This window comes from Columba livia, unplaced genomic scaffold (genome assembly GCF_036013475.1).
Source record: "Columba livia isolate bColLiv1 breed racing homer unplaced genomic scaffold, bColLiv1.pat.W.v2 Scaffold_82, whole genome shotgun sequence".
Lineage (NCBI taxonomy): Eukaryota > Metazoa > Chordata > Aves > Columbiformes > Columbidae > Columba > Columba livia.
In genome coordinates, this window is record NW_027043810.1 from 362320 (window position 1) to 382192 (window position 19873).

Below are 19873 nucleotides of genomic sequence, written 5' to 3' on the forward strand. Positions count from 1 at the left end.
TTTACAGACTACCCGGTGCCTGCCTCAGTCTACATACAAAACCCTCCCCTTATCAATCTATTTAAGATATGGATTCCTGGTACTTTGGCTACCCTTCCCCCTAAACTAACTTGTAAATGCAGGTATCAGTATGCATACAGGCATCAGTATATATTCCGGGAAGAGACTGTTTTACACTAAGGATTCATAGTCCGATGTCTCTCGGTCCTTCCCCCCTGCTGGGGTGAGGCGTCAGGTCCTCAATTATGTAAAAACAACAGTTCTTCGTTAAAAGTTCCTTACACTATATAAAACTACCGATGTTTAGCAAGCTTAACCAATGCCCAGAAGGATCGATCGCAAGTGTATTTCAGCACAGAGGGCACCCTCTCTGAATGGCGAAGAGCCCTTGGCGCCTGCCGTACAGCCGGGCTGTGACGCTCAGGAACATCTTGATTAATTAGTCCCTTTCTCCTGCAGGCCCAGCTGGCGGCCGCGACCGAGGACCCCAGCGCCCCTCCCCAGCAAGGCCGGGCGGGTGAACGGGGCGGGCCCGGGCAGCCCCAGCCCCCGGCGAGGCCCCGTCCCTCCGCCGCGTCCCGCCGGGCTCCGGCTGCTGTCACCAGGGCAACGGCAAGCTGCGCCCCGGGAAGCGGGTCACGTGACCGGAAGCGCCTCGAGGTAGGAAGTGACGGAACGTCGGGGAGCTCCAGAGGCCAAGATTAAAAAACAAAAACAAACAAAAAAAAGAACAACAACAACAACAAAAAAACACACAAAAAAACCCAAACCAAAAAACGGGGGGCGGAACGGGCCCGTGAGAGGCGCGATCGTGGGCCCCGCCCCCGCCGCCCCGCCCCGCGCGGCCGCGCCGGGCCTTCGGGGCTGCCCTGCCAGTCCGGGCCCGGCCGGGCTCACCGGGAGCCACCGCCAGGTAACGCCCCCGGCCCCGCCCTCCCCCAACAACGGGGACCCCCGGGCACCGCCCCGCCCCGCCCCGCCCGGCCGGGGCCCGGCCTGTCTGCCCGCGCGGGGGGGCGTGGCAGGCGGCGGCGGCCGGGGGGCTCCGGTAACGCTGGTAGCGCGGGTCCCTCGGGGGCTCGCGGCAGGGCGGGGCGGCGCGGCGGCTGTGGAGGGGAGCAGTGCAGGGCAGTGCCGCGGCGGCTGCAGGTGAGGCCGGGCCCGGGCGGCTGCGGCGGGGAGAGTTCCCGGGGCCGGGGCGGGCTGGGCTGGGCTGGGCTGGGCTGGGCTGGAAGTTGACAGCGGCGGCGGAGCAGCCATTGTCTCCCCGGCCCGGCCCCGGGAGCGGCGGCCGGGAGCAGCTCCCCCTCGCAGCCCTGCTCCCGCCTCCCGAGTAGCCGCCGCCGCACCCCCAGCCGCTGGCCGGGCGTGAAACACGCGCCTTTCTTCAGCTCCCCGCGGTGGCATCCTGCGGCGGGTTCCCGCCTCCCGCCGCGGCGGGGCTGCCGGCACGGTACATACATGTTGCAGGTGGGCAGGGCGCCCGCACGCTCCGTGGCGGCTCAACTTTGCTGCCGGAGTTGCCGGCGGCCTGGGGGGCTGCCGCCGCGCTGCCCCCCACCCCTGCTTCCGGGAGCCTGCGGCCCTGTTGACGGGGAAAGGTGGGCGGCGGGGTGGGGAACAGGTGGTGCGAAGGTCTGGCGCTGCTCGACAGACGCATGTACTGCTGCCTCCAGAGCATCCCGGAGCAGAGGTAGCATGTCCCGGCGGTTTCATACCTCTGCTTGGGTAGCTTGGAGTCTTTCTTGTAGGGTGAGGAGACTGCTGTAGTCCTGGTTGCTCATTTTTCTCCTTAAAACCTGTCGGCAAACCTGTGCAAATCATGTTCACTGAGTTTCTCGGGAATGAAATGACAAAACCAGTTGTAAGGCTAGAAAATGTTCTGCAGGCAGCAGTCACATGCCAGAAGGAGTGGATAGGGTGAGGCAAGTAAAACTTTTTTGCCTCACTCCAAACAGTGTTCAATGAATAGGGTAGATGTTTGGCCCTTGCACTTAAGAAAGGTCAGGAACTTGTAGATGGGCCACCTGTGGTGTTCTTGATGTGTGCTGAGTTCAGCAGTGTGGGTCAGGCTCTGGACTGGCCTGTGTTCTCATGCTTGTATGAGCTCATTTTCTCCATTTTCCTGACCTGCCTTTTTGCTGTCCTGTCATTCCTGCTATGGTGTTAATAGGCCTTTGTATCTTTCCATGTCTGCCTCTTTGGGGTGCAGTTCTGTGTTAAGCTTAATCCAATTTAGCTGTTGTTCAAAGGTTACTTTCCAGTAAAGGCCACATTGTTACCCTGTGTTGTGGTGGTTGTTTGTTTTGTTTTTTTTTTGGGGGGGGGAGGTGGGTGATGGAATCTACTGATTGTTTGCAAAGTGGGTTGGTTAACTCAATCTTTTGGGAAAGCCATGGTTTAATCATTTTTGATAGGTTATCCATCTCATGGAGCAGCTAGTTGGGTAAAGTGATCTGACAGACCGATGATCACTAGATTTTTGCAAGAGAAGAGTGCTGGAAGATGCTTTTGGAGGAGGGGAGAGAGTGAAATCTGTGCTATTTTGTGTGGAAATAGCCTGTGTTTGGATCAGATTACACTAACATGGAGCTGCGTTCTTAAATGAACTTGCATGGGGAAGCACTGTGTCTTTTCATTTTTGTGTTTGGAAATGGTTTTGCTGGATAGCCCTGCTTGCTGTGAGCGACTTAAAATTCTTACTGCCCTTCCGCAAAAGGAGAGTATGCTTATTTATCCATGCTACCGAAGGGCGTTTTGCCTACACAGAGACCAAAATTTTTGATGCCTCTCATCCCAGAAGTGTTTGAGTACAATTCTGTTTGTGTTGGGGCCTGATTTTAAGAAGATCTAGGTTGATGTGGGCCCCTCAAAAATGCTGGAAATCTTACAAATCAATGCTGCTGTTTAATGAGGAAACACAGATTGGTGGAGCAGAGCACCAAGTCGGAAACAAGATTTCTCCTGGTGCAGCTGTTGAGGGCAAGAGTATGTGCTACAGCTAGGCTGAACCTTAGTTACCTTCTTTTCTTTCTCGCTGGTGCTCGTGGCATCACAAATGAGCTAATTCAACTCAGTGATCTGGCAGAAAATGATGTTTAGGGTAGTTTTTCTGCAAAGTTAAGAAGCTGAACTAGTGAGCATCAGAAGCAAGGTGAATTCTGGGAGGAACCTGCACAGGAAGGTTGAGGGTGGATGGGAGAACAGAAAGTATGTCCTAATGGTAGCGAAGCTACTAGATAAGTTAGTGTAATGTGTTATAGCTTCATTCTGACTTGCATTTTAACCCTATTTGCAGTACTTCATTTATCTACCAGTTTATTTCTTTCAAAACATCTGTATTCTCTCCCTTCTCAATTTACTTGTTTTCAGGCTTCATTTACTTTTTGTGGTGCTGTCTCCTGGGGAAGATATTTGAGGCAATTGTCTTCTCCAGAGCTTTAATGTTCTAGGTAGGCTTATTGACCAGCTGCTCCTAGATGTTACAGAGTTGTGCCTCAAGGCAGCAGCAGCCAGTTGGGAGGGTGTGTGTCTCACTTGAGGAGATGATGACTGCAGAGCCACTGCTGAAGCAGTGCAGGAAGCCAGTGCTGGATTAGCATGGAGATGCCTGGGCAGGACTTGAGGGCAGAGGAAAAGATTTCTGGGGAAGCCAGAACTTGAGCAGCAGGAATCTGCTTGTCAATTACAGATTTTTGCAGGTTTTGAGGAGCAGCAGTTCCCTGATTTAACCATCAATCCTCTGCAGCGTTAATGCTGTTACCCTACTTTAAAGTCATCTGCTGCCCTTAACACCATTTCAGAATTTAAAAAGTTGTCTAGTTGGCTCTTTTTCTGCTGTGCTGGTCTGTTTGTTTACGCACCTGGAAAAAGTTATGTTTCCTGAAGGCTGTGAAGCTCGACATCTCTGGATTTGAAAAGGTTGAGATACAGGAGCTGTGTTGGTGCTGCGGGGTCCTGGAACCCTAGGGGTCTCATTTAGAGGTCTCTTAAATAGGTTGCAGGGGAGCTGTCTGGTGTTTTGGAAACAAACAGGCTGTCAGTGATATTGAGACTACCAGAAGCTTTTTTTTTTTAATGTTACATGAAGTGCTATCCTTCTAAAAAGTCTTTTTGTTTGTTTTTTTGTTTTTTTTTTAAGTGCAATTCAGTTGAATCATCAGTTTTGTACTTTCCCTTTTCTGACTCTAATCCCTCCTACCATTACCCCCTGTGTAGCCCATGTTTCTTGCTGCAGGAAACTCCATGATCAACCTAATGTGTTACTCTTCTACTAAGTGCTCTCTTCAGTCTCACTTCTCTTCCTCTTGGCTGATGAAAGTTTTCCCCAGTCCTTTCTTAGTCTTGTTGTTCACTGCAACTCATCTTTCTGCTGCTAGAAGATCTCTCTGGCTCTGCATGACCTCTTCAGCAGCTTCCCCCTCACAAGTGTTGCTAGTTGCCATCCACTCTTCTTCTGACTTTGTTCCTCCTAAAAGGAACTCACCACCAAAGATACCAGCCTCCAGTCTAATATTCAAGTTACAATCTGTCAGAAAAAACAAGTAGCAAGAAAGTCCATGTGATCAGAGATAGAAAAAAGTGATCGAGAGCTGGGGCTGAACTGCGAGGAGGAGGGACCAAGTTGGTGTATCTGCAGTAGGGCAGCAGAGTTGTGGGATAATTATATTATACCTCTTGTTGGAGTGGAGGAAGAGGATCAGAAGTTGCCAAAGTGCAGTAGGAGATGGGGAATCACAGTGCAATTCACCTCAGTTCACTAGCTTTGAAGGAGAGATGGCCAGGTCTGTAACCAAATGATTGTCTGAATGAGCTGCAGCTGCTACTTCACTTTGCTGCCTTTTTAAGAATTCAGGATGCTGTAGCTTCCAACTGTAGCATGGCAATAAAAATATGAGAATTTTTATGTTACCTTTGTGACTGTGGTAATAACTGTGAGGATAATTTCTGAGTGATTTTGGACCCCTGTTATCCCCAGACCCCTGTGATGTAGCAAATCTGTGCAAGGAGCCTGGTACTGGGATATTCCAGTAAAAAAGCTGTGTAATGCAGTGAAATACGGTTTGGTTCTTTCTTTAGCCTGACTTAGTTTCCAGTTCTCTTGATGTAGATCTGGAGTCTGTCTCAGCCTGAGCTCCTGGGATCCTGTCACCATGGAGACCGAAAGTGAGCAGAACTCCAGCTCCACCAGTGGGAGCTCCAGCTCTGGAGGAAGCACCCGTCCTCAGATATCACAGATGTCTCTCTATGAGCGACAGGCAGTGCAGGTGAGATGCAGTTATGTTCTGGTATGGGATGTACATCAGTGGAATGTGATGGTGAGCCCTGTTGTGTGTCTCTGCGTTATCATGTGTCAGGGTGGGAGCATACTCGAAGGACTGTTTTGTTCAGATTTATAAATTCTTGTGCTAGGCTCAATCTTTAGTTCCTGTAGCCTGACACAGTGCTTCATTTTTTTATAGGTTAGTCCTCCAGTGTTCAGTCTCTTAGATTTAATCTGTGCTGTGATTCAACACATTGATTTTTAGCATGCTGTTCTAGAGCAATTAATTCAGTTTATCATCCCAGTTCCTCTATATACACATATCCTCCATATACATACTGTACTAAAACTCTTCTTTGACTTCTTGAGCACAAACATCCCCAAATTCCTGGAGTTTATTAAAGACTTACAGGCATACTTCCTGCTGTCCTGGAATACAGCTGTGATTCAGTCTGCTACCAAATTTGTAGCTATACTATGTATTTTGATGTGCTAATCTAGTGACTTAGCTTTTTTTCATGGGGTCTCAGGACTGTTATTTCTTTCTTCTTTGCTTTCTAGTCATTTCAAGGGCATGTTGTTTTAAACAATTAGGTTTTCCTCTTTCTCTAGGCCCTGCAGGCACTCCAGAGACAGCCCAATGCAGCCCAGTACTTTCATCAATTTATGCTCCAGCAGCAGCTTAACAGTGCCCAGCTTCACAGCCTGGCTGCTGTCCAGCAGGTGAGTTGCCAAGGGGCAGAAGGAGAGGAACTGGATTGTTCCCTGAGGAAGTTCCAGAGATGCTCTCTTCATACAGTGACTTGCATACCAAGGTCCATCTGATCCATGATTAAACAATAAGTCCCTAAACACATTGTTTAAAGCTAATACAAACAGCTAGTAAACTGGAAGTTTGATGCAAAGATTTGTTTGGTTTTCATGTACAGAGCAGGGGAATATGTAATTTGGCATCCCCGTAAGGAAGCTTGCACTTCAGAAGCATGTGGCTAGTCCTTGTGCCTTCTTTAAATAAAACATGGGTGGTTAAGTCAGCAGTGGATGCAGTGACACTTAAACACTGTCTTAAAGTGACTGATGGATTGTTATTTCTCTGAGAATAAACATAGCCTTGTGTGCATGAGATTTCGGGCAGTATCTTCTGAATTTTATGTCTTGAAACTTAGTAGCCCAGGTTTTCTTTACCTGTTGCTATCAAGAGGGATCTGAGGTAGATTTTGTCCAGGCAGGTGGGTGTTTCTTTAACTGAGATATGTTTATACAAATCCAGGTATTTTATGATACATAACTGTTGAGCAATTTGTTTTTTTTCCTTAGCAACATTCCTTACCTGCAAGACCTTATCATCAGTTGAAGATGCATTATGTGTGATGTGAATACAGTTCTGTCTGTGTAACAATATCTCCATCAGCCACTGTGCTCCTTGGCTGTTAGTCCAGGATTTAGTTGTTCTCAAGTTCTTACCTGCAGTTTTATAGCATAGAGGGAATAGAATCATCTCACCAGTTTCACACAAATCTTAGTTGTAAAACTAACTAAACTTGTACAGTGTAATACCCATGGGAACATAGAGGGAGGAAAAAAACCATCTAACAATATTTACATTTCTCCGTGAACCGTATGTGCTGTAATCCAAAATGTATTACTTGGAATTCTATCATTACATTGTTACTAAACTGCGTAATTAACCCAGCAATTGCTAATATTGAGGGGAATGTCTGGGTTTTGACAGAGTGGATTGCGGTGTCGGGATGAGGGTTGTAGTATGTAGCATGACAAGCTGGGGCACCGGTGACGTATATACCTGTGGGTGGAAGGACTTGAGGTTGTGCACTATAATGGTCTCTTGTCCACTGCTTTGGGTATTATATAGGACTGAGCTGGCTGGAGAAGAGGAGGTTGCTGCACCGAATTTGTAGGGCATGGCAGGGATTTGTGGTAGAGAGATTGTGCTCCTGTTCTCAGGAACAGAAGATGATTTGGCAGTAGATGTTGTGACAAAGCCAAATATTTGGACTGGATTGAAAAGCTAGTTCCAGGTACTTATTTCTCTGTCAATCTCTCTTGCAGGCTACAATTGCAGCCAGTAGACAGGCCAGCTCCCCCAACACCAGCACCCCACAACAGACCACCACCACCCAGCCCTCAGTAAGTAACTGCTCCCTCACACACGTATCAAAGCCTCCCTCCCACCTCTTGCCATGTTCTTTCTCCTCTTTGTCTTTCAGGAAGTCAGGCAGCCAGGGAAGCACAGCTTCTAAGAATGCTGGGAATACACAAGATGAAGACAACTTTGGGGATTTGGGGTGCTATCATTGTTGATGGCTGTTGAGGAGACCAGAGAAAGTCTCTGAGTGGGAGAGGCCTCTTAGCTGGAAAGTTCAACACTGATCTACCTTTGCTGAGGCTCTGGGGATACATCATCATAGATTAGGAAAGGACTGGAATTTTTAAGGAAGAGAAGGAGTCATGGACAGCTTGAAAGGGAATGCTCTTTTTTTTTGGGCTAAGTAGTACTTTGTTGAATGAGAGCGAGTCTGGTTGTTTTGTAGTGAGTATTGAGGAACTGGGATTTGTTCAATGAGTAGGTGAGTTGGTAGGGTAGAGATTACCTTGTGGTTTGTTTTTTCCTTTACTTGGGAGGCTGGAGAAAATGATGTATTTCTTTTGGATTTCTTATTACAGTTGCATGCTAACAGTGATACATGGGCTCAGCATACAAATGAGATTAGCATCTAGGGCTGTGGCTAGTTTAGATTGCACCACCCCTTAAGACAAGAACTTTTTTCTTCTTGCTCCCCTGTGGGATACAGGAAAAAAGTGTGAAATGTCTGTTCTAGCTCTACCCCAGTAAGTGAATTTGTACTTATTTCTTTGCCTCTGTCACTTCCTATATGATTTGGGGCTTTTCTCTGTTTTAAGATCAACCTAGCCACCACATCAGCTGCTCAGTTGATCAGTCGGTCACAGAGTGTGAGTTCCCCCAGTGCCACAACCCTGACGCAGTCTGTGCTCCTTGGGAATGCCACCTCACCACCTCTCAACCAGTCGCAGGCCCAGATGTATCTCCGGGTAAGAGCTGTGTATGCGAAATGTGTCCTGACCACAAACCCCACTTCAGTGTTTCACTGCTACGGATTACCAACACCTTCGAACTAACTCTAGCTTTAAGGATGATGCACTATATTTTAAATTCAGGTGGGGAAGCTCCTATCTCTGAAACCACAAGTTTGACTCTGGGCTCAGCTTTTGAGGGTAAATGATCTTTGTATTGTGTGGGTCAGGTGAGATCATCAAGAACTGTGTTTGTCTCTGCTTTGCATAGATGTTAAAGATCCCATGGCACTTCCCACTAGAGTTTAAATGTGAAATGTATGTCCTAGACTTCAATATAGTTCACAGAAATAAAGCTATTCTTCTGGTTCAATTTTAGAATATATATATATGGTAAATTACTTTCTTCTACTACTACTGAGCTCTGAAACCTAAGTAAGAATTCAACTAAGTCTAGAAACAAATCAACATGAGCAAATGTGTAATCCTTTTAATTGGTTTGAAGGGCTGCTAAATAGAAAACATTAGGTTTGACTATAGTCAGTCTGGGGTTTGGTTACCTACTCAAAAAATATTTTCAGTGTCTCAGTTGATTTAGATACAGATTGGAATCCCTTCTTTTCAAGCAACCCTGGTCTTGGTTATCACTGTTTCTCAACCAGCCCGGGATATATGTCTGAAAATTCTATGATACCTCAGTCTTTTAGCCAGCCTTGGGCAGAATGGAGGAGTTGGCCCTGGCCCATGTTAGATAGAAGAGTGCTTGTTTCTGTAAGGAAATTGTTCCCAGTTTCTTGCTCCTGAGGGTTATGTTCAGTGTTACAGTGCAGGGAGGGCTGGGTTTTTGCAATGTGTGACATTGCAGCCCAGTATTGCTTTGTAATCTGTTTGCTTGTGGTTCGCTTTCTTTTTCTCTTCTCCTCCGTTCCTTTCATTCCATATCACCTGACCCTCCCTCAACAGCCACAGCTGGGGAACCTGTTGCAGGTAAACCGGACCTTGGGCCGCAATGTGCCTCTTGCCTCCCAACTCATCCTGATGCCCAACGGGGCTGTGGCCGCTGTCCAGCAGGAGGTACCACCCACTCAGTCTCCTGGGGTCCATGCAGACACAGACCAGGTCAGTGACACCCCTTCCCAGAGTCCTCCCCTTCCCCTGCTCTCCATCACCTCACATTCTGGTCTTTGCTCCAGCCACCCCTGTGTAGCAGATTAGCTCTATTTTATCCCCATCCTATGTTCCTGTGCAAGCAGGAGATTCTGTTCTCTCTTGCCACCATTTTTTTCATGTTTGCTTTTTGCCTCCGGAGATGGGATTCATTTCTGCTTATAATTTGGGGGGTGAGCCACAGGCTGGATCAGTCCTGTCTTCAGAGTTTCTCGATTGTCCTTATGTGAAAAGAATTGTTGAGTTCTATGTCCAGTTCTCAGTTACTTGGCAATGAAGAGTCTTGGCCAGCAGCAATATTCCTTCACCCAGTTGGTTTGTTGTTTTAAGGATGCCAAAGACCAAACAGGCCATAGTGTCTTAGCTCTTGCATTAATCTATAAATAATTCTCCAGGTCAGGGAGCTGCCATGACTTCCCATTTTCTTTGTCCTATGTCAATCGTTATTGGAATTTACAGTTACTTCATATTTTTCTTGTATGGAACCCTTTCTTTGAAGGAAAGTCAGCCATGATCAGACTTGAAGATAGAACTGCATTTGGAGTGGGAGTAAACATAGATCGAAATGCAGAGGGATTAGTGAAATCAGAAGAGCTGCAGGCCATGGGCCTCCTGAGTGGGAAGCCCTGCACAGAGGGAGGAGGCAGGTGGCACAAAAATTAAAAACAAATGACTGGCCTTTAAAAAGGGTATCTCAGGGCTTTTAGTGCTGTGCTAAACTGGATCCTCCCAATGCAAGGGCACGGCAGGCAGATCTGAAGACTGCCCCATGCTTCAGAGAATGGTGGTGTCCTCATGTGCTCTTCAGAAAGTGCCATGAGATCTTTAACTTCCATCAGAGATGGGGCAGGAGGGAGTTCAGGATAACATGTTTCCTGGAGAAGGCCGCACCTGAGTTTGCCCTGCAGTTTTATTCAGCTCTCCACATGAGATTTGAAGTGTTGACTGAAGCCTGCATCCCAGTAGACTGTGTTGCTTGTGTTCTCTACAAAACTTGCAGCAAGTAACCTACCTAAAGCAAATGGATTCTGTTTTGTATATGTGTTTCCAGGTGCAGAACTTGGCTGTGAGGAGCCAGCAGACCTCAGCCACTAATGCCCAGCTCCAAGGCTCTGCTCAGAAGGCAGCTCTGCCAGGAAGCTCCCAGGCTTCGGGCTTACCACAGGCCACCAGCACGGGCCAGACCTTGGCAGTGGCTCAGGCCTCCTCTGGCAGCGCAGGCCAGTCCCTCAACTTGAGCCAAGGGGCTGCTGGCAGCAATGGTGTCTCTGGGGGTGTGGTGGCAAGCAGTGGGAGCCAGACCTCGACAGGATTGAGCCAGACCTCGTCGGCAGGCACTGCTGGCAGTTGCCAAAGGAAAGGCACAGGGGTGGTTCAGCCATTACCGGTAGCGGCTGCCCAGGCCGCGACTGTCAGCCAGGGAAGCCAGACGGAGACAGAGAATGCAGCCACAAAGAAGGGCGAAATGGACAGCAGCGGACAGCAAACAGTGGGTATGAACCTTACCAGGACTGCTACACCAGCGCCCAGCCAGACGTTGATCAGTTCAGGTAAGTGTGGACCTGTGGAACTTCTCTTCAAGCCCACTGGCCTTTCGCAAGAGAGTGCCATTTGAAAGCCCACTGGCGAGAGGTTTCCCAACTCACCTCCCAGCCTCTGCACTCCCAGAGGCTGATTTCTAGGGCTTATCCTTCTCTGTTAGCATGAGAAGTTAATTTAGTCCCACATGTCCTCTGACAGTAAGCTGTCAGTCATCTTGGAGCTTAATAACTCAAACCAGTACAGTGGCTGCCTGTTGTTGTTGTTCCCAGCTGTATTGTTGCTAACTTTTGTGCTCTCCTGTTTTTCTACTCTGTATAGCCACATATACACAGATCCAGCCACACTCACTGATCCAGCAGCAGCAGCAGATACACCTGCAGAAGCAGGTGGTGATCCAGCAGCAGATTGCCATTCATCACCAGCAGCAGTTCCAGCACCGCCAGTCCCAGCTTCTCCACACAGCCACCCATCTCCAGCTGGCCCAACAGCAGCAACAGCAGCAAGCACCATCTCTGACCCAACAGCAGCAGCAAACTCAACCTCTGCAGCAGCAGGCTCCACCTCAAAACCAGCAGCAGGCTCAGACACTTGTGGTACAACCTATGTTGCAGTCCCAGCCACAGCCTGTGCAGCTCCAGCAGGACAGTCCTTGCCAGCCAGCCACCAAGTCACCTGTTCCAATTCAGTCAAAATCTCTGGTCACCCCTATCAAACCACCTCAGCTTGGGCCTGCCAAAATGTCAGCAGCACAGCAGCCTCCACCACACATCCCAGTACAGGTGGTGGGTACTCGGCAGCAGGGCTCAGGCCAAGCCCAAGCACTTGGTTTGGCTCAGATTGCTGCAGCAGTGCCGACATCCCGGGGAATGCCAGCCGTGGTCCAGCCTGTTTCCCAAGCCCATGCTGCTCCCCCATCATCATCTTCATCTTCAGCATCATCACAGGAAGCTCCTCCTCTCACCACAGGATTGAATTTGGCACAAGTTCAAGGCACAGCCCACATGGTGAAGAGCCCAGCCTCCTCTCCAGTCGTGGCTCAGATGCCAGCAGCATTCTACATGCAGTCTGTCCAGTTGCCAGTAAGTGATACCGTTGAGAAGGAGAATAGCATACGGATTTTATTTTTTCATTCCTAGGGCACCAATCGCCATCCAGGCCCAGGTCAGTGGGTAAGGGGTTTGGGTAAAGTCATGTGGAGACTTTTTCCTCTCAAAAACACTAATTCCAGTCCAACCCTTGGGGGTTACTGACTACAAGCATTTATCTTCCACATTATCATTCAAAGGCTTACATGAAGTAAATAGTTGAGACTTAGACATTGCCCCAAATGGGGTAGGTGTTCACATCACGTACTAAATATCACATAAAACAATGTGGTAGGTTGACCTTGGCTGGTTGCTGGGTGACCACCAAGCTTCTCTATCACTCCCCTTTCACAGCCGGATGGGAAATAAAATACAGCCAAAATCTTCTGGCTTGAGATAAAAACAGGCAGATTACTTACCAATTACCATAATGGGCAAAATAATCTCAATTTAGGGAAATTAATTAAATTTATTGCCAATTAATCAGAGTGGACTGATGGGAAATAAGAACAAATCTAAAAAACACCTCTTGCCCTTCTTCATGGGCTCAATGTCACTCTGAGATCTTCTGCCTCCTACCACTGAGTGGTGCAGGCTGATGGGGAGTGACAGTTGTGGTCAGTTCATAATGTTTTGTCTCTGCTGCTCCTTTTTTCCTCACACTTTTCTCTTGCTGGAGCATGGAGTCCCTCCCATAGGATACATTCCTTCTTGAACTTCTCTAATGTAGGCCATTCCCACAGGCTGGGGGTTCTTAATGAACTGGCCCACTGTGGGTCCCTTCCACAGGGTGCAGTCCTTCAGGAACAGACTGCTCCAGTGTGGGTCTTCCACAGGGTCAGAGGTCCTGCCAGGGGCCTGCTCCAGTGCAAGCTCTCCATGGGGTCACAGCCTCATTTGGGTATCTACCTGCTCTGGCATAGAGTCCTCCAGCATCTGTAGTGGATCTCTGCTCCACCATGGACCTCCATGGGCTGCCCCACAGGCTGCCAAGGTATCTCTGCTCTTGTGCCTGGAGCACCTCCTGCCCACCTTCCTCACTGACCTTGTGTCTGCAGGGCTATTTGTCACTGCTCTCTCCCAGCTTCTGCTGCAGTTTTTTCCCCTTCTTAAATATCACAAAGGTTGCTACCAGCATCGCTGATGGACTCAGCTTTGACCAGTAGCGAGTTTGTCCTGGAGCTCACTGGAACTGGCCCTGTCAGACATGTGGGTAAGCTTCTGGTGTCTCCTCACAGAAGTCACACCTGTGGCCTCCATGCTACCAAAACCTTGCCACATAATTCAAATGCAAACAATAACTCACCTCTTCTCTTTGTGGTCTCTCTCAGGAGAGAGATGAGAGCTGAGTGGGCCATGAAGACTGAACCTCTTCTCACTAGGTGGATACCTCTGGGTCAGAGACCCTTTTCTGTGTGACACCAGCCACTGACTCTGGGCCTCAGAGAATCCCCTAGCAACAGGCTATGCCGAGGAAAGCAAAGATGGCTCATGTTCCACAGGCCTCAGCCTGGCTGCTGTGAGTTGTCCAGCTAGAGCCTGCTTAATTTCCTGAGACAGCAGCACTTTGCCAGCTCAGATATCCTTAGCTGAGACTGTTCCTAAACTCTGGCTGCTTCTTCAGGAAGGTGTTGCATGATTTGTCTGATTGCTAGAGTGGGGGGACAATTCTGCTCCCATCCAACATGTTTCCCCTACTGTTTTGACTCTCCTTTATTGAAACTCATCTGATCTAGCCAAAAGCCTGTTTGGAAACTGCTGGGTGACTGCCATTCCATTTCTTTCTTCCTGGAATAATCCCTTGAGGCTCACACTGTGTCTTGGTATTGTATCAATGTCCCCATTCATGTTGATACATGAAGCTTTGCTCCTTGCTAGGCAAATGCTTTTAAATAGAGGTATGTACTGTGAGGGAGCTAGAGGTATTTCCATGAGAAGGAACCAGACTGGAGCTGAAGTGTGATGGGTCAGGATGCATCTTCCTTTTGCCTTCAGTCTGTCTCGCCCTTTGCTTTGGGGCCCCTGACTCTGCTTACATGTTCCTTTTTATTCACGCAGGGCAAGTCTCAGACCTTAGCAGTAAAGCGCAAGGCAGAGTCAGAGGAGGAAAAGGAGGAGTCACCCAGTGTCACTGCACTCCTGCCTGTCAGGTCCTCTCCTGTAACAGACAGTCCCAAAAACATGGAGGACAAGAGTGGCCTTGGAGGTGAGGTTACAAAAGAGAGTTCTGCTTGTATGTACTAATGATCTGATCTCATATTCCATTTGAAGTAGATGGAGCAAAGGTTACTGACACTTATGCTGTTAATATTCCAGATAAATCTGATCCTGCTGCCACTGCAATCCCAAATACCACCTCGAGTGAAGGAACATCAATCACCCCCACCTCTGCTCCCACCCCTAACCTGGCAATGGTGTCACGTCATATTGGAGACTCCAAACCCCCGCAAGCCATCGTCAAACCCCAGATACTCACACACATCATTGAAGGCTTTGTCATCCAGGAGGGAGCAGAGCCCTTTCCGGTAGGGATTCTTTGCTGTGGAGGAAGGAGGTGTAGCGCTCTCTTGGGAGGGTAGCGGGTTTCTGTCTTTAGACAGGAGTTTCTTTCCCTATGTTTCAAGTCAGTATTTTTAGCCTGAGACACAGACAGTGAAGAGGAAGGGAAAGGGGGGAGGTGTCATGCATGAAACAAGGCATTAAGTGGTGGCATGAAAGAGAATGGGTTGGAAGGAGTAAAAGAAGTGTGACAGGGACTGTTTTCTCCACTAGTCCTCAAAGCAATCCTTCATGTATGAATTGTAAGAAGGTTCTTCTCTCTGACTTTCAGTGAGGGAAAGATGCACTGCATTTTGAACAAGCAGCAAGTGAAGTTAAAGCAAGTAAGGGAAAATGCAGTTACACGGAATTGCATGATATTCGAGGCAGATAGTACCTTGTGATCTGTGAATGAACCTCCAAGCCTGTGAGTCAGGAAGGAGCAATAACTTTGTCCAGCAACTCCTTCCCTGGTAGGCAGGGCTATTTTTCTGAGCTGTAATAAGGTATGAGTGTCATATATGTTGCAGAGGGTGGTGGACACGGAGAATCTTTTGCTGATGGGCCTGGCTCTTTCTCTTCCTGTCCAGGTGGGTTGTTCTCAGCTGCTGAAAGAATCTGAGAAACAGCTGCAGGGAGAGGCTCCTTCTGGCCAGAGTGAAAACCTGTCCAGTAATTCTCTGGAAGGGGATAGTGCTTCTGGGGGTAAGTTTCAGCACCAGGAGGCCTAGCTAGTGTTACTGAAAAATTCTGCTCTCTGATACTGCATTACTAACTTTATGCATGAGGGACTTGAATCCCTTTTTACCTTCCTGCTAACTCCTTAGAGACTCAAGCTATGGACCTAGGATCTCTTTTTCTTGAGTGTCAGAATACAATACTTTTTTGTTGTTAATATGATCTAACATACCCTGTGTCAATAGTAAGCAGGAGAATCTGAGTTGTACCTGTCTCTAATGAATGTGAAGGATGTGTGGATGCAGCAGAGTGCAGTGATGGAGATTTTCTCCACAGCCTTGTAAGACATGAGGGATATGCTATTTTTTCCTTGTTTGGCAAAACAGTACTGACAAGGAGAAATAAGCTGCTCTGTTCAATATCCAGGGGTCCTATTTAGCAGAGCTTCTGCCTCTCTTCTCCCAGCTTCTTCCCCAAGCTAACTGTTTAATAGATTCACTAGAGAGTAGTGCTTGGAATCTGTCTGCTCAGAAAAATAGTGGAATGGGGAATAATTATGTGTGATCTGTTTCAGTTCAGATCATCAACTGGTGTGTATCTTTGTCTCACCAGAGCTTGATAAGAAGGCAAACTTGCTGAAGTGTGAATACTGTGGGAAGTATGCCCCAGCAACCCAGTTTCGTGGCTCCAAGAGGTTTTGTTCCATGACCTGTGCTAAAAGGTAACAGCAACACAATCTTCCTTTTCTCTGACTATACATTCCCTGGAACTGGGCAGGTGCCCTTCTTCCAGGTAGTGTACAACACTTCAGTACATCTGATCCTCCCTTGTTGGGATGCACTGGCCACAGAGATGATTTGTGAATGCTTTTAGATGTGGAGAGGTGGATGTGGTCTTGAGTGTAAACAGGATTTCTGACTTGCTTAGAAAATGAAATGGAAAAAGGGAAGTTCTTGAGCTCCAAAGAACCACTCTTCAGACAAATGTACATTTGAATGACTAAACAAGTGTGTACTGGTAGGTATCTGCTGCACTGGTACTAGACAAAGACACAAGGGGGCATTGGGGGAAAAAGCCTCAGCAGTAGTTATACTAGCCATTGCTGCCTCCTGTTGATAACAGAGTGCTTGCATGGGGTTTTTTTCCCCTTAGGGGAATATCTTAATTGACCCTTCAGATGTTAGATCAAGACTCTGGTGTCCAAATATTGCTTGTGTCAGAAGTCTGGACTGTTTCCTTCCAAGGGGAAGTCTTAGAAGGAAGAGGAACAAAAAAAAGATGTTAAAAAGATGTTAAAATGATGATGTTAAAAAGAGGAGTTTTATCCCCATGTAGAGCCAGGAGAAGCAGTAGGTTCAGGTAGTTGCTGTTTCATAACTGCTTCTCTGCTTCTGTTTAATTGAGGTACAATGTAAGCTGCAGCCATCAGTTTCGGCTGCAGAGAAAGAAGATGAAGGAATTCCAGGAAGCTAACTATGCCCGTGTGCGGCGACGGGGATCACGGCGCAGCAGCTCTGAAATTGCTCGAACAAAGATCCAGGGGAAGCGCCACAGGGTAAGGACATAGTCCTGTCTGCCTCTGTTGTGGCAGACCTCAGTGTAAAAGTTGTCACTGCTGGATGTACCACTTTCTTATAGTGGACAGAGTGGAACAGGATGTGCCAAGTGCACATTGATACAGTTGTTACACAAGGCACAGTAAGCTGTTCTAATTGCTCATTGGCTAGAAAAAGTGGATCCATGTTTTTATTTGCTCTGTTCACTCTGTATTCGCTGTCATATGTGTCTCGGAGGTCTCAGTGAGTGAGACCAACTGACACCCTTGGTAGAAAACAAACCACTTTTCTTGTTTGATTAGCATTCTTCCACATGAATGATTTGAATGTGATTATGAAGAATTGAATGAGCTTCAGAGCTGATGTGAGAAAGAGGAATGGACTGGGGGAGGATGGGGAGAAGGAAGAGGAAGGAAAATAAGAGCAAAGTCTCCTTTCTGACATCAGGGAGCTGTTCTGTCAGCTGCCCCTGGACCAACAACCTGAGACAGTTGTCCCAGACTGTTGGGACAACTTCTGCTGTTCCCAATGTCTTGTTTTGCACCTGGAAATTGTCAGTGTATTACAAAACACCTTTTCTTTCTTATGGGCTTGTAGGGCCAGGAAGACTCAAGTCGAGGCTCTGATAACTCCAGCTATGATGAAGCTTTGTCCCCTACATCTCCAGGACCCCTGTCAGTAAGGGCCAGTCATGGAGAGAGGGACTTGGCAAACTCTAGTATGGCCCCACCTACCCCAGATCTACATGGCATCAACCCAGTCTTCCTGTCCAGCAATCCCAGTCGTTGGAGTGTGGAGGAAGTGTATGAGTTCATTGCATCACTGCAAGGTGAAGTTAAGATCCTCTCCTGCACTCCTGTGATCCAGTAGCATGGGGAAAGTTTTGCCTCTGTTGCTGGAAAGTGGTGTCAGTGGTGCCTAGTTCTTTTATTGTACTTCTGCACGTGTTTCTGAATTGGAGTAGGTCATACAGATGGATGACTTGTAACTTCTCAGGCAGCCTGTAGAGTGGGGAGGGGGGTTGATTAGATTCCTAGCTTGCTTTTTCTGTACCTGCCAGAGGTCCGAAGAGTGGGAACAAGGGTAATGCCCAGGGTACATCTGTTTCTCAGTGCTGATTTTTGGTTTCACAGGGTGCCAGGAGATTGCGGAGGAGTTTCGGTCACAGGAAATTGACGGCCAGGCCCTGTTGCTTCTGAAGGAGGAACACCTCATGAGTGCCATGAACATCAAGCTGGGACCAGCTCTCAAGATCTGTGCCAAGATCAATGTCCTTAAGGAGACCTAACAGCTCTGAAGTCAGAGGTCTCACTTTTGCTCTGACTTCAGGGCAGCTGCCAGCTCTGGAGCATCATCTTGGGGTGGGGAAGAATGGGACAGTCCCCTGTGGTCTTGCATTCAAGAATCAGAAGGAATTCAACCGATTGAAACTGCCATGCACAAGCCCCTGTCTTAGTTTCTTAATGGTGCTACAAGGGGGAGAAAAACTCCCACCTGGGGCCTTGAAACATCTTTCCTTCTTCCTGTTTTTGAATATGCCTCTCCCATAACCCACATAAAGACAGGAAGGGGATGTCTTTCTGTCTTTGCAGACTTCTGGAAGGGAACTGCTCTTGCCCATTTTTGCTACAGCAGGTCTGCTAGATCTTAGTTTTGAATGTTGCTGTGCCAGAACTTGAGACATAGGAAGACCTGGCCCCACACAAGACATTGGGAGCAGCTGTGCTTGGGGCATTTAAGAAGGGGAACTAGTGAATTCCAAGTGACAGAAGTGGACATACAAGAATTAAAGCAAAAGCGGTTGCTGCTGTTTCACTCTTCAAAAATTACCAAGGCCGTTCATGAACTGGGTTTAATAGCCATTAGCATGCACACCAAACATGAACGCCCGTGGCAAAAGGACCTGCCCGAGCTTTACTGTCTGCTGTAGAGATGCAGAGTGAAGACGAAGTGTTGTGGCAGCTATTCACTCCAGATGTTTCTCTCTGAACTGGTCAGAGGATTTATGCTGAGTAGTTATGACAAGGTGATGGACAAGTGAAAGGGAGGGGGATTGTATTGCATTACAGAACTCTGCAGCACTAGGTTTGTCTCCCCATTTTGCTAGGGCATAATTTACAGATCCAAAGCAGCCTTCAGAAGCACCAAGGCCCTTCATAAAAGTGGCCAGGTTGTGTTGTTTTTTGTTTGGGTGTGTTTTTGTTTTTTTGTTTTTTTTTTTTTTTCTCTTATCAGTTTGTATTATTTTTGCGTCTTTATTCATTGCCCTCAGGAGAGGTTATGGGTAAAAGTTAAAGTTGGCAGGATTGTATCTCCTTTGTCAGGCTCTTTGTTGTTGTTAAACAAATCTTTTTCTTCCTCAGGTAAAAAAAAGAAAAGGCAAACAAAAACATAGCCTCCAACAACTGAATACTGATCCTTTAACACTACTTCTCCTTTCTAAGGGGGAGAATTATGTTATAGGCTGAGTCCCTCCCTTTTAGCCCCCCCCCCCCAGGTTTGGGTGTTTTTTGGTGTGTTTTTTTGTTTGGTTGGGCGCTTTTTTTGTTGTTTTTTAAAGGACCAAATGTGGTATTCTGAAGTTTTGTAACCAGTTTGGCAAAGGTGAAAGACTGGGCCGAGTTCTCTTCCAGAAGCACCTCTGCTTAAAACAAGTAAAAACGTGAAGAAATTCCACGAAGCATGAAGAGCTAAGTACCCCATGGAGCCAAATACCTGAAAAGAAAGATGATTTTTAAACCATGTGTCTCAGGTTTTCTGTTTTCAGAGTTTTCATGTGAATATTTGAGTAAAACATAAGACTGTACTGTTGGAGGAAGGCTGCAGTGGCATGAGAGAAGGCCTAATAGCATAGGCTAGAAAACAGATATCTTTGTAATGGGCTCTTGATCCATGGTAGAAAAAGAGAAGTTGGAAAGTGCTTAGAAGATGGATAAAACATAGCAGCAGCTGCTTAGTCTTCACTGTTGAATCTCATTTTAATGACATCC

The 19873-nt window shown here is 47.5% G+C and overlaps 1 protein-coding gene across 6 annotated transcripts; it reads left to right on the top strand.

The window, feature by feature from the left end:
* Positions 1-567: 567 nt before the first annotated feature.
* On the top strand, positions 568-19622 carry LOC102097235 (polyhomeotic-like protein 1). 6 transcript variants are annotated; one of them, XM_065048417.1, is made up of 15 exons: positions 568-660; positions 5111-5267; positions 5876-5986; positions 7334-7411; positions 8186-8335; positions 9281-9436; positions 10536-11034; positions 11345-12105; positions 14170-14317; positions 14428-14636; positions 15240-15354; positions 15940-16048; positions 16732-16882; positions 17481-17712; positions 18017-19622. In XM_065048417.1, exons 2-15 carry the CDS (start codon positions 5154-5156, stop codon positions 18169-18171), a joined length of 2988 nt encoding a protein of 995 aa, XP_064904489.1. In that variant the 5' UTR covers positions 568-660; positions 5111-5153; the 3' UTR covers positions 18172-19622. The 6 variants fall into 6 exon arrangements, with proteins under 6 accessions (XP_064904489.1, XP_064904493.1, XP_064904491.1 ...); XM_065048421.1 differs by lacking the exon at positions 568-660 and adding an exon at positions 685-913 and having other exon boundaries at positions 5097-5267; XM_065048419.1 differs by lacking the exon at positions 568-660 and adding an exon at positions 685-913.
* The last annotated feature ends 251 nt before the right edge of the window (positions 19623-19873 follow it).